At 41.6% G+C, this 15,110-nt stretch overlaps 1 protein-coding gene across 4 annotated transcripts in view; it reads left to right on the plus strand.

The window, feature by feature from the left end:
* Positions 1–15,110, plus strand: part of KDM4C (lysine demethylase 4C) — a 198,468-nt gene that overhangs the window by 130,688 nt on the left and 52,670 nt on the right. For all 4 annotated transcript variants that reach the window (XM_082204636.1, XM_082204639.1, XM_082204638.1 and 1 more), the window contains exons 17-18: positions 6,703–6,758; positions 13,622–13,730. In XM_082204636.1, the coding sequence (XP_082060762.1) occupies positions 6,703–6,758; positions 13,622–13,730 (165 nt within the window). The remainder of the gene's footprint in view (positions 1–6,702; positions 6,759–13,621; positions 13,731–15,110) is intronic.

Here is a 15,110-nt window from a genome sequence, read left to right on the forward strand (position 1 = left end):
AAAAATATAAGAAGCTAATTATGCTAAATATAACCAAGTGACTGAAAATCAGCCACATGGTTAAAGTAAAGAACCACTACCTTTAATGTCCTTAGCTCTTTTCAAAAAATAAAAAAAAAATCATTTGCTCTTCAAGATACCGAGCAGAAGGTACGAAATGGTGAATATAAGCAAAACATCTTCAGCTCCTTAAAATAGTAAGGGAACAATGCCTATAATAAAACAGAATTCTAAAAATAAAATCCCCATTCTAATTTTGAGAAGAGTATTAAAAAAGACTTCAGCCTATCAGCTTCCAGTCATTCTCAAAAGATCCTCAGATGGCTCCTAATTTGGTACTGGGGCAAACAACTGTATGCATCAACTAGCTTTTTAGCAGTACGATGGAGGGACAGAAGAAATTTTTGCAAAAATGGCTTTTCATACAGAAGAGTCTCACCTTTTCCACTGACTAAAGAAAAAGAATCTTGGCTTTTACTCCGTGTGGGAAGGGAAAATAGGTAAACTGGCATGAATCCCAGTTAGGACAGTCAAGCACAGGGGTGGCAAACCAAGGCCCAGGGGCGGGATGCCCCCCCCCAGGCTCATAAATCTGGCCCCAGTCTCTGCTACCCGCTCGGTGAGTCCCCGCGCGCTGAAGACTCCTCGCCGTGCGGGGACTGACTTCTGCGACGCTGGCACGGCTTCTGGGCGGGTAGCGACACTGGCGCAACTTCGGATTGGCTGCAGGAAGCTCCTGCAGCCAATCTGAAGCCACAGACAGCTCTGGGCAGGTGGCGACGCTGGCGCCGAGACACGCTCCTGGGCGCGTGCAGAGTGCGTTCCTCCTCCAGGTCTGGAGACAGCTGTGGGACCGGCTTGCAGGGTATTTATATTTTTCAGAATATAGTCCAGCCCCCCACAAGGTCTGAGGGACGGTGGACCGGCCCCTGATGAAAAAGTTTGCTGACCCCTAGTAAAGCAGCTCAGGGCAACACAAGAATGGGCCTTTTCTGCAGTGGCTTCCCCTTTGTGGAATGCTCTCCCCAGGGTGGCTCACCCGGCACCACCATGACGTATCTTAAGGTGCCAGGTGAAAGCATTTCTCTTCAACCAGGCCTTGGCTGTCAAACAATCAGTAGCCTTTTAAATGCGTGTGGGATATTATTCTCATTCATTATGCATTTTGTGTTTTTATGTTTTAAACCACCCTGTGATCTTTGGATGAAGGGCAGAGTAGAAATGTAATTAATAAGAATTCTCAGAATTGTGGTATGATGCAGATGCAGTGAGAATCCGAGGAAAACACATACAGAATGCTTTCCAAACTGGTTACCCATGCAATCCCGCTCTCCTTTTGACTGTATTTTCAGCATCAGAAATGTTGATAATGTATAAATGAACATAATTTGGAGGAAGAGGGTTTTTTTTGTTTTTTACTTTACTGCTAAAATGTAAGTTTCTGATAAGGACATACAGTGTTGTCGTCAAAGAAACACTGATGTACAACAAATCTCCTAAAGAATTCTAAGCTATGAGAATGGTATCGAGTTAAATTTTTAGACAGATGGCCATATATTGTTAAGAACAGATCATATGCTACCTTTCTCTAGTATGGCATTACTTCCTGCTTATTCTAACAGAAATGCTTCAAATGTATTGATTTTTTTTTGAAAGGCATAATAATTATGCTATTAAAGGGACCCAATTGACATGTGTCAGGACTGACTGTTTGAAACTACTCTGTTTCTTTCTTCACTTGCAGAAGATGAGACTGACTTTCAGCCCACATAGAATATGGGTTAAAACAAGAAATTGTACATTTTAAACAAAGAGTTTAAGACAATTTTTATGTAATCTTTCTTAAACACACACACACACACACACCCTTCTGAAAATACCAGTGGAATTACCACCATTTCTAGCAGAATGAAGTCAGTGGGGACAACCTTGTGAAAACGTCCTTCTGTCTACTATATTTAAGGTTATGTCAGCTTTTCCACTGCAAACCTGTTTACAGAAAGTGATAACAGATCCATAAAATTTCATTCCATGCTGTAGGCAAATACACACAATTGGTAGGCTGTTGGAGGGCCCCCCTCAAAGAAAACCCCAAAGACTGCTTATTTATTTAATAGAATATAGTAAGACACAGAAAATATTTCATCACTAGGATGGTTTCTGAATTTTTCTTCTCGTGCAGCTGCCAGAAAAACAATTGACAAAAAAAATATAAAAAAATCAATTTGCTGTGAGAATCATGCTTACTTGTTTTTTTTGTGTGTGCTCATTTTAATAGACTCTCTGCACATTTACACTCCATAAACTTCATAGCTTTTAATGAGGCTATTTAAGTTGAAGATTATGCTCAGATATAATCACTATAGCATGTGCTTGATGAGGAGATGACCTTCTGACCTGATCTGATAAGATAGACTTGTAGAGAAAACTGAATCTATTCTGCAGCACTTGAAAAGGATGCACCTTTTAGGAGCACTTATCTGACACTGATATCAATTACGAAGGTCAGGGCTTTTTGTCATGGGTGGCAGAGGTAGGTTGCCTTAATACACAATTAACTGGATACGTAATCTGTCACTTCTAGTCTTCCAAGCATACAAAATACATTTGCCCGACACACACACAGTGCCCCAGCCACTCTGGGCGGCTTCCAACATATATAAAAACATAATAAAACATTAAACATTTAAAAACCTTCCCTATACAGGATTGCTTCCAGACAGCTCAGGAGTTGGATAAATCCACACCATCCAACATTTCTCCAGTGAAAATAGGGACATTCTAAGGAACATCTTAAAGGGACGTAGGTGGCGCTGTGGGTTAAACCACAGAGCCTAGGACTTGCCGATCAGAAGGTTGGCGGTTCGAATCCCTGTGATGGGGTGAGCTCCCGTTGCCCAGCCCCTGCTCCTGCCAACCTAGCAGTTCAAAAGCATGTCAAAGTGCAAGTAGATAAATAGGTACCACTCTGGCAGAAAGGTAAATGGCGTTGCCGTGCGCTGCTCTGGTTCGCCAGAAGTGGCTTAGTCATGCTGGCCACATGACCTGGAAGAACTGTCTGCTGAGAAACAAATGCTGGCTCCCTCGGCCAGTAAAGTGAGATGAGCGCCGCAACCCCAGAGTCGGTCATGACTGGACCTAATGGTCAGGGGTCCCTTTACCTTTACTAAGGAACATCCTAAGGGACGTTTCAGGGTCAAATCAGAAACTGGGATGGCTTCTCTGAATCAGGGATGTCCCTCGGAAAATAGGGACACTTTGAGGGTCTGGCGGATGTGGTAAAGACCTCGTGGTTTAGTGGTGAGGAGATCTATGTGCCTCGCCTGGTATGCCCCACGGAGAGCCTCAAGGTCCATAAATAACAACACCCTAGTGGTCCCAGGCCCTAAGGAAGTTAGATTGGCTTCAACCAGAGCCAGGGCCTTTTCAGCACTGGCCCCAACTTGGTGGAACGCTCTGTCTCATGAGACCAGGGCCCTGCAGGATCTGATTTCTTTCCGCAGGGCCTGTAAGACAGAGTTGTTCCGCCTGGCCTTTGGATTGGAGCCAATTTGATTCCCTCCCCCCCTTTTTTCTTTTCCTTCTCCTGCAATGAGGCTTCATTTTAATATTTTAATGTTGTATTTTATTTTTGTTTTTAAGTTGTAATTCACTCATCTTGTTTTTATTATTGCTTGTAAGCCGCTCTGAGCCCGGCCTTGGCTGGGGAGGGCGGGGTATAAATAAAAAATTATTATTATTATTATTATTTTAGTGAGAGCAATTTCAAAGGAGTGTAGAGGGCAGAATGTAGATTGTTATGACATGTATTGGCACAGGGAAGCGGCGCCTGTAACTGCAAAAATAATATTCTTTCATTTGGTGACTTTTGCATAGTGGGATTTCAAGCATCTCAACTAACCCTGAGAATTGCACATCTTTAATAATGCCTGTAACAGACAACTAGTTGAGAAACTAGCTTCTTTCCTGTTGTCTTGCTCAGAAGCTTCTCCACTAGTGTATGAATCGTAATGCTGATGCAGCAGTGATAAAGCATAATGCTTCTCAGCAGAGTTTCAGTATGGCTACACTAGAGCTTACACCTGTATATGGATTACAGCACCTCATTATGATAACGACTTAGATAGAAGAGAGAGAATACATAGAAGGGCAACAAATATTAAGGAAGGATTAAAAATGGCTCTGTTCATGGATAGCTAGGGGAGTTTAACTGCATACAGCTTGGAGGAAAGGAGATAACAAGAGAATGTGATAAGAACCTGCAAATATTTGAGAGGGACTAACAGAGGAATGCGGGATGACTTACAGCGGCTGAAGCAACGTAACAAGAATTGGTGTTTTAAAGTTAGCAACATGAAAAGCATAATCTAGAATAATTATGTTTACCATGTGGCTTAAACATGGAATGATAGTATTGGTTCAAGTCACAGGTTCGTTAATGCCTTATATGGTTTTCAGTATCTCTTAGAAGTTACAGGTAGTGAGAAGAAAATCCAGCTCTTTTTCCTCTGCTGAGCAATGTATCTACACTTACAGCACAACCCTATTTGAAAATAAATCCCACTGAGTTTAATGGATCTTATTTCCAAGAAAGTGGGTATAGGATTGCAGTTTTTATATGTTTCATTTGTATACAGGTTGTTGGTTTGTTTGTTTTTAGATATAGCAAAGGGCTATTGGGTGCACAAGGCTGCATGAAAACTGAATTTCCTATTTTCACATACAATTTGGAGAAATCCCTCTCATTAGATCAGTTCTTTTAGGCTTAGTTACTACTGCTGCTTTCCCTGTGGCCAAGTGTATAAGACAAGGCTGAAGCCCAAAGCAAAATTTAGGTAAGGAGGTAATGGCACCCAACTGGATAAAATTAAGAGGTAGGCTGTAAGAATGTGATACTCTAGAAAACACAAGTGGAATAAATCTCCTGCTCCTGCAGCTGGCACCCATAAGGAAAAGCACCAACCACTTAAGAATTAATACTCAAAAAAGAGAAATCAGCTGTGCTTATCGATGTGCAACTCTGGCTCTGTTAATAGAACCCTTAAACTCCTTTAGGTCTGCCAGCTCTAAGGAAGATGTAAATATTGCACCTATATGGTTGGCCAACATGGAAAAACTTCATTCCATAGCCATTTGATAGAACTAGATGTGATGTAAGAAATCTCTGATAAGGATTGCCTGCTATTTCCTCAAACATTAATAGCACTTCCTGGCAGATAAATCAGAATGAGTATGTGGAACTAGTGGAAGGGGAGACGTTAAATCCAAAAAAACTGCCAGGGAGGGGAAAATCCAGGTAACTACTGCAGGGGGAGTATTATCAGAAGAACATGGGGTAGAATACCGTATTTTTCGCACCATAGGATGCACTTTTTCCCTCCTAAAAAGCAAGGGAAAATGTGTGTGTGTCCTATGGAGCGAATGCAGGGGGGAGGCAGGCGGGAAAAGCCCCCAAGAGCTGCACACAAGCTCCGTGCGCTCTTGCGGGCTTTTCCACAGGAGGGAGAAGGGACAGACTGGCCGCATCAGTCCCTTCTCCCACCTCCCAGAAAAGCCAGGAGAAGCCGCGATCTCTTTAAAGGGGTTGCGCGGCTTCTGCGGGCTTTTGCGAGAGAATCCCCCCACCTCCCAGTAAAGCCAGGAAAGCCCTGCGCAGCGTCTCCTGGCAAGGAGAGGCTGCACGGGGCTAAAGGGGAAACCAAAACAGCGAGCGGGATCCATCCCGCCCCCTGCCTTGGCTTGCTCCATAGCCGCGCGCAACCCCTCCGGCAGGGAGAGGTTGTGCGCAGCCTGTACGCTGCTCTTTGGGATCGGGGGGGGGGAAAATATTTTTTCCCCTTGATTTCCCCCCCCCTAAAAACTGGGTGCGCCCTATGGTCCAGTGCGCCCTATGGTGCGAAAAATACGGTAAATATCCTTCCCAAAATGACATTGTCTTGATTTGACCTTTCAACCTCTGGTGCCTATGTTGTTTTTTAAAAAAAAAATCATGAGAGATCCTAATCATTTGCTTTGTGTCTAATATGCCACATTACCAAACTTTTTTGCTCATTCATTGTGAAACAGATCAAAGCCCTTAGACGTGTGTCCATATTTCACTTCTCTTCCATAACCTTTTGCCTGCCCCTTATTCAGTGCTTGTGTCACCCATTCTTTCTCTCCCTGCATAAATTAAATAAAAATCACCACTCTCCATCCAAACCTGCTAAGTAACTTAATCTTCTACCTACCCTCCCAACCTATATCATTTCTCCCTTCCTTTGTAGCATAGTACAAGAGATGCACTATAGTGATCTCTTCTTCTGTATAGATTTCTCTGGAAAACGATTCTGTATAGATTTCTCTGGAAATTGACTAGTATCCTCCCTTGTAAGCTTTGGCTTCACGTAGGCTTTACCTTTCATTTACTATACCTTTCATTTACTATATGCGGTTTTCAGCCTTTAGAAGAATGCCCCTGGCTTGCTAAATTCTCAAAAACAAAACAAAAAACAACAACACTCACCATCTTTCTGCAGGGACCTTATTTTAAAACATTTTGGGTACCTCAGTACCAGGGAGCTTAATATGACAAAATTCAGCCCCCCCCCCCAAGAATCAGTCAATTACACTCCTAATTTTTTATACCTTACATCCAGGTGTGTAACAATAGTTTTTAGCTAATTTAGATTAATTCTCTCTTTTTTAAAATTTCTTTTGTAGGAATGCTGTCTGTGTAATTTGAGAGGTGGAGCGCTCAAGCAGACTACCAACAGAAAGTAAGTGAATTCTACAGCAAAGCACGGGGGGTGGAGCAGGATTGGGCTTGGGAACCAAATTTTGTGTTTCCCCATCCTGGTGGACCATTTTGACAGGTGGATGACTCCTCTCGATTACCTGATGTCACCATGATGTCAGGTGACCCATCTTCAAATTAAAGAAGGGGGGGCACACTCTTAAATGCCTTCCTGGTTGTTCTTCCTTTGCAGCCCGGCTGCAAAGAAAATTCTCAGATGAAACTATGGCTTTCAGTCAGTGCTGCAGTGCCCAACTTTTTGCACGGATCAGCTGTATTTTGAAGCTCCCAGATGGGAACTCAGGGAACTCTTGTCCTTTCTCTGCTTCAATATCAATATGTGGTTGTCATGTATCAGCTACATGTGCACCCACCCTAATTTTTTTTTAAAAAAAAATCTCATAATTTTGTTGCCACCATCATTTGTGTACGGTTTGGCACCTCTGAAGAATGGTTGTAACACATTTTTCCCAAAAACCTGTTGGTGCAATTTTGTATTATTTTGATTAGCCTTTCTGTCAAAGAGAAGTGGGTTTTAACTGGGTTTTAGAAATGGCTGTGGAAACTTAAAGAAAAGATCACTGCTGTGTTACTTACCTTTCCTTGCAAACTCCACTTTTAGTTCTGGGTTTTAAATTTCAGTTAGCAGGCTTAGACAAAGACAGCTTCAAAATGTAATTTACGTACAGTATTCTTTTATCTCTACAAAAATGAGCTAACATATGGACCTCTCTTCTCCAACTGAAAGGTACAGGTAGCTTCCAATTAAGTTGCTAAGTTAGGTTGCTGCTGCTTTTTAAATGCATTTTGTCAGCTAATGTGCAAGTTTTGTTTTTATCATCCTCTCATGCTTAAATATTCCACACTCAGCTTTTGTTGATGACAATATAAAGGAAGGAAATGAAAGCTCATTTGTCATTGTTTGCATGGGCAAGTCTTACAGTTTTATCTCATGTTCAACTTATTTTTCTTTAGCTCTGGAATTCTGTGATTATGGTAGTTAATGTGGTATCACTAAACTTTTGATAGAAATGAGCATTTATTAACAAAATAATCAATCTGAATCAATTTACAATAACTCTGGAACTCAAGCTGGTTGGTTTTCTTACTATTACTTACAATAGACTCAGAAAATAGCTCTGCAGTTGACACCATACTCTTTGTAAGACCAATATTCTGTAGTCAAATAGAGCAATGTTTTAGTTTAGCAAATGATGGAACTAAAGGAAGCTTTACCAACATGGTACCTGCACAGACTTTCCCAGGTAACCACAGGTCTTTCCTCCCCTTTTTGAAATTAGACTCAAAAGAAGCATTTGTTTGTAACCAGCTATTGTTGTTGTTTGTGATCCCCACAAAAGTTTTCACCGGTTTGCAAATGTGGCCATGGTTCCCAAAGGCTGGTGATCCCTGAACCTTTTTGTTCAGTTGTAGAAAAATCTGTACCACTAATTCAGTGCTATTTTTGTGGCATTCTTCAGTCATTTCCTCCAGGAAAAGTGTGTATTTCCAAAAAGACTTCCATTTAAAAGCTCTCTAATTCAAGCCCTTTCATTATTAGCAGTGTTAAAGACAGTCTGAATGGGCAGAAACCTCCTCTTGGTTGACTTTCACCCTGTTGAATAACACTTAACAATTTATGCTCTGGATATTCCAGGAACTTCCCACCCTTGCCTTTTGTTTTGAAACATCAATCAGGTAGATGCTTGGATCTTTATGAAAGGGGCAGCAGTTCAGATTAAGAGCGAGGTTAAACAATAACTTTCCCCATGACTGGGTGGACAGGAGCGTCTCCACCCCCCATTGTTCTACCTGGATACTGAGGTCCAGCTCTGAGGGCCTTCTGGCGGTTCTCTCATTGCGAGAAGCGAAGTTACAGGGAACCAGGCAGAGGGCCTTCTTGGTAGTGGCGCCCGCCCTGTGGAACACCGTCCCATCAGACGTCAAGGGGATAAAATAACTATATGGCATTTAGAAGACATCTGAAGGCAGCCCTGTTTAGGGACGTTTTTAATGACTGGTGTTTTAATGTACTTTTAATCTTTTGTTAAAGGGACGCGGGTGGCGCTGTGGGTAAAACCTCAGTGCCTAGGACTTGCCGATTGCATGGTCGGCGGTTCGAATCCCCGCGGCGGGGTGCGCTCCCGTCGTTCGGTCCCAGCGCCTGCCAACCTAGCAGTTCGAAAGCACCCCCGGGTGCAAGTAGATAAATAGGGACCGCTTACCAGCGGGAAGGTAAATGGCGTTCCATGTGCTGTGCTGGCTCGCCAGATGCAGCTTGTCACGCTGGCCACGTGACCCGGAAGTGTCTGTGGACAGCGCTGGCTCCCGGCCTCTAGAGTGAGATGAGCGCACAACCCTAGAGTCTGTCAAGACTGGCCCGTACGGGCAGGGGTACCTTTACTTTAATCTTTTGTTGGACGCTGCCCAGAGTGGCTGGGGAAACCCAGCCAGATGAGTGGGATATAAATATATTATTATTATTATTATCGACAGGACGCCCCCACTTGGTTCAGCCTTCTATCCAGAAGGTTGTTCCACACCTCTCTGGTTCAATTATAGTCAGCAGGACTACTTCACACAGTTCTGATTCATAACTTCGGAAAGTTGCAAGGAGACTGATCTTTACTATTTTTTCTTTCTTTCAATTTGCTTACGCTGTAACTTGCACCCCTTCCTTGCTTCCACCATTCCTTTGTTTCCTTGCCTTAAAGCTGTGTTTGTGATTTTGTTTTCAGGGCTAGTTAGGACCCTTTGCAGAAATACCAGCTGGAATATTCTGAAGGGGAGAGATACTTCTAGCTTTGAACTTAACTGAGAAGAGTTCAGAGAAACCAAGAGGATGGGACTGACTGGACCTGGGCTCAACGGCAGCATAATTGGCCACTCTGCCGCTGCTGGAGCCTTAGCAGGGATAGGAAGTATCCCTCACAAAGTGCATGCAAAGGAATCCCACTTGAAATTCATTATTTCTATCCAGTGAGGGTTTTTTTGGCTCCGCTTCTCTGACAGAATCCCTGCTTGCCACAGCGATGGCTCTGAAAGTTTTAAACTGACAACACCATCCTATTCCTTCCCCATTTGGACAGGAAATAGTCACACTCCAAGTTTTCTAATTTCTTAGGTCTCCTGTATTGTTCTGTTCTTGCTGTATCTGGCTCTTGAAAGCCAGGAAAAGGCCTTTAATTTTTATTTATTTTATTTAGAAAGATTGATAGAGCATAAGAATCATTAACATTATAAAATAAAGCAAAAATCCACCAAACTGTTCAAAAAACAAGTATAAGATCATCATCAATTTAAAAAACTGATAAAACTTGCAAAACTAAAATAATCATAGATAACTACTTTAAACTACTACTTAGGTAAAGGTAAAGGTACCCCTGCCCGAACGGGCCAGTCTTGACAGACTGTGGGGTTTGTGCGCCCATCTCACATTTATTGGCCGGGGGCCAGCGCTGTCCGGAGACACTTCCGGGTCACGTGGCCAGCGTGACATCGCTGCTCTGGCGAGCCAGAGCCGCACACGGAACGCCGTTTACCTTCCCGCTGGTAAACTACTACTTAACATATAACATTTCCCCCTTCCTGTTCTTTCCTCTTCTCCAAAAGAAAACGAGGTTTTTTGAAGACTCACCTTCAGAGTTCCCTATTAGGCAATTCTCCTACTTTAGTCTTTTCTCTCTATCTCTGGTTACAAAAGTGGATGGTCTAGGCAAGGACAGGGTGGTCTAGTCTATGTATCCATTATTAGCCCACTCTTTCCTTTATTTTTTCTGTAATGGTGTTTCAAGCCACAATACTACTTCCCTTGCTCTTAAATTGTCTTATATTGTCTTGTTATCACCTTTAACTTTCTATTGATTTATAAATGAATAAACACAGCTGCAGTGTGTTTATTGCTTTCTGTCTGGAGCAAGCACACTAAGCTAAAGTCCCCAAACTAAGCAAAGTTATCAGAGCCAATGCCATCCTGTCTATGTAAAGATCTTGAGAGTAAGATTGCTAATTCCCTCAAATTACGCGAGTACGCATGTAAGATGTATCTGTATGTGAATGTGTGCACTAGTGCACTAGCGGAACTGGTAAAACATTTTTGAGCAGCGTTCTATAGGTGGTCATATGGCATGTGTAAATGTTTCATGGCTTGGTTTAGATGGTCATTCTGGGCTTCAAAAACTGTGGTTTATGAAGTTGGGCATGAGTGTTGGGCCCTGGTACCACACACCTTATCTTCTGGCTTTAATACAAATGGAATCTTTGCGGCAGTTATGTCTGAACCAAGGGATTCTAGCTTAATATTGATCGATGTCTTTATTTCTCAAATGCGGTATTGCCATACAGATAAATTTATAATACATCTGCCCAGTATTTTAAATTAGCTGCAAATAGTTATTATAATCTCTTTGCAGTCAGCTTTTTAGCTAAATGTTAATTAAGCATCAAGTATCTCATAACAGAGTGCTGACGGAAATAAACAGATTTCAAAATATAGATCAAGGAAATGTCAGCTAAATTGAATGCAACATTTTTCTTTGATATCTACCGATGAGAGCCCACAAAGGGCATGTATGAAAATCAAAATCTTTTCTGTGCGTATTGTATCTTAAAAGAAAAATCATGAATGAAAAATGTGGGAGTGGTTTCTGTTTATAGAGGAATCCTACTTCCACACATGTTTCACACGTGTTTCGTCTCTTTTCACAACACTATGTTTTACTATTTTTGTGTTTTGACTCGACTGGCAGTTTTAAATAGTAAAATCATCGCTTTCCACAGGAGTCTGTAATTTCCTATAATCACCTCACTGGTTTCCTCTTTTAATACATTTCCTATGAGTAATATCTACCAATCCATATTAAGTTATTTATAAAGACTTTTTTTCAGAATGTAGAGAAACAGGAAAACATAGTGGGCAGTGAAGGATGGTCAGAGAGTTTCCAGAAAAAATGGATTTCCAAAGTCACTGGACCATTCCCATAAAACCCTGTTCTAGACATTCGCAGATACAGAATCACAACCCTGGGTAGAGGCTCTTAATACACAAGAGCCGTGGTGTAGTGAGACAGGGACAAAGGACCACCCACTCTTTTCACAGCTGGTACAATGATGTCCTGGGGTCCTATTTTCCATTCTCCTGGGTTGCATGCCAGGTTTTTGTCACCAGAGAAACCCACCAAATCCACACTAAGCTGCGATGAGAAAGATTGCATTAGCCTGCAAGGTTAAGGTATAAACTGCATTTTTATTTTGGCTTCTGTTTAAGCCCCTTTATTATAAATCAACAAAAATGTCACAATATAAGTGAGGAAACTTTTGAGTTACTCTGAAGTCTTCGTAAGCTTGATTGTTATATAAGGTGGTAAGAGGGCTGAGAAAAATGCTGGCTTCATTGCACTGGCCAAAATTCATTTTTCTTTTATATCCAGGCTATGCAGGATATAATGAAAAGTGCCTGCACATAAGGATAACGCTACACCACTAAACAAGAGTCTGTTTTCCCCCTGCACACCTTGGCTGGCCAGCTGGGTACATCAAACACAACCATCAGGGAGCTAGGCAAGTTATACTTGTCGTCAGGATTAAGCAGCTTCTGCTGTTTCTTCAGTATGCATGATTATCTCAATGCCACGAGGAACGCAGCCCCAAGACTCTTCATACTGCGTTTTCTAATAGAACTGGAACTATTTTCAAACAATACTTGTAAAGGACCTCAGAATAAATATTTATGGTATTTATTTCTCACCAGTGACCGAGATCCAATCCTCCTATGTGTGGACAAAAAGTGTTTCCAACTTCCATTCTGTGTGTGTCAGTTTCTGTTTAGCTGCATCTCACACCATTATATGTGTGTTTATATTTATTTATTGTGCTTTCATTAAGGTTTTTAATATATATATATATATATAAACTTAACAAGGATAGGGAAGTTAAGGGAGAAAAAATAACAGCTCACAAGGGAAAGCCCTCTTTCTATTGTGAATCTTGCTCTGGAAATGAGGTCCTCAGTATTCCTTCTTGGGGTCCCAACACCCTCAGGTGCTTCCCTTGGCACTTTCCTGACATTTGCAGGGTTGTTTAGTTGTGGGGATGCTTTTTATTTTTGGATGCGGAGGCTATTGTTTGCATTTCTGTTTTGTGCTTTATCTGTTGGGGTAGTGGTTGTCTTAGCAACACCATTCTTTTCATTGCTAAGATGGATCTTCTGTGGTTTCTTAGATTTCCACCAGTGCTTCCAGAGCCAAAAGGGTTGGGGACCCCTGCTCGCACAGTGCTCTGTATGTGGTTCTTTAGAGCTCAGCCAATATGTAACAAGTTTTTCCAGTAATGGACTAGAATATTTTCAACAAACTTTTTCGAAATTACTGGGCATGTATGAATGAGGATGGAATCAAAAGAAATGTTTGTCTGATTTTACATGCCAAGGGAGCCTTTGACCTACGTTTCTTTAAAAACAGCAGCCCAGTTGTATATGGCAAACATATTTTGAAATTGCGGGAAGATTCAGAAGGATTTTGTGACGTGGCATCTGATCAAACAGAAAAAGGAAAAGATGTTGCTGGGTACCACCAAACATTGACATGCCTAAAGTAGTTGGATCTGAGCCATTATTATTACTGTTGTCGTTTTAACAAATGTAACACGTTATATGGTATGAATACTGTGTAAGTTTATCAATTTGGGGAGGAAATCATGGTTTCTCATGGCATTCCTTGTGAAAAAAATACCATTATACAAAGAATAAAATTTGAGAAATGCAGTGGGGAAATCTATTTCTCTCTCTATATATGTATATACTTTAAAATGTTTGCATATCTTTCTTTTTTGTATTGTTGTTATTTACAGGTGGGCTCATGTCATGTGTGCAATTGCTATTCCCGAAGTGAGATTTGTGAATGTCATAGAGAGGACACCAATAGACACAAGCAGGATACCTTTGCAGAGGTTAAAACTGGTGAGCAGTAATGATCCAAATTTTTATTCTGACATATATTTTATGCTTCTAAGAATGTGTAGTAAACCTCACTGATGATGGTCATATTGTACAATTGTCACAGAGTGCTCAATTTCTGTTTTAAAACGCCTGTCAAAATGTGTGAAAACTACTATTTTGTACTTCCTGTTCAAAATTGCATTCAGTTGTATACTCAGTAGCTGTGGGGAACAGCTGTGGGGAACTTTGGGCCCTCCAGGAGCTGCTGAACTACAACTCCCATCATTCCCAGCAAGCACGGCCAGGGATGATTGGGATTTTAGGGTAGTACCATCTGGAGGGCCTTAGGTCCCCCTCACCTGAACTAGTGGAACAAAACCCTCATTACCACAATAGTCTTTAAGAAAACATAATCTAAGATTTTCCTAGAAATAGCAGAGACTGAAAACACCTTCCATTGGCTGGCAGGTTTATGACATCACAATTTAGCTTCCCTTGTCACTGCTGATCAGTTTTAGGCAGTGATTTCCTTTTCTTAAAAAAAAATACACGCCATGTTCCCTGGAATCCCTGTTTGTTAATCCTAGCCACGTGAGGACAGGCTGCTGTTACTGTTTATGAATGAAAGACATTCTGGAGATTGCTCCGCAGTAGCCGGAGAAGTTAAAATAATTAAAACAATTAAACACTGTTAGAAGTACAATGGTACCTCTGGTTGTGAACGGGATCCGTTCCGGAGGCCTGGCCGTATACCGAAATCTTCGTAACCGGAGGTGCCCTTCTGCGTATGCGCATGCGGCAAAACTTGGAAGCATACACTTCTGGGTTTGCTGCATTCGCAACCCGAAAGTTACGTTACCCAAAGGTAACATAACCCAAGGGTCCACTGTAAATTTATATTGTGATTTAAATGGATTTTAAATCCACCCTGTGTATATGGCAAACATATTTTGAAACTGCAGGGAGATTCAGAAGGATTTTGTAACATGGCATCTGATCAAACAGAAAAAGGAAAAGATGTTGCTTGGTACCACCAAACATTGACATGCCTAAAGTAGTTGAATCTGAGCCATCATGTATTAGAATTATTGCTGTTGTTGTTTTAACAAATGTAACATGTTATATGGTATGAATAAAGAGTTTAAAAATCTCTTAAAACAATACAGATAATAACAATAAAAACAGCAGGGCATCAGCCCTTTTATTTAAAGTTGTCAGTTCCCAAAAATCTATTGGAAGAAGAAGGTCTACAACCTGCTGGCAGAAGCGCAACAAGGAGGCAGCTTCTATAGGGAGGGAGTACCAAAGTCGGGGAGCAGCCACTGAGTCTCCCGCATCCCCACCAAGCGTTCCTGTGAGGGTGGTGGGACTGAGAGAAGAATATCTCCTGAATATCTCAAA

Source organism: Podarcis vaucheri (assembly GCF_965113315.1).
Source record: "Podarcis vaucheri genome assembly, chromosome: 17".
Lineage (NCBI taxonomy): Eukaryota > Metazoa > Chordata > Lepidosauria > Squamata > Lacertidae > Podarcis > Podarcis vaucheri.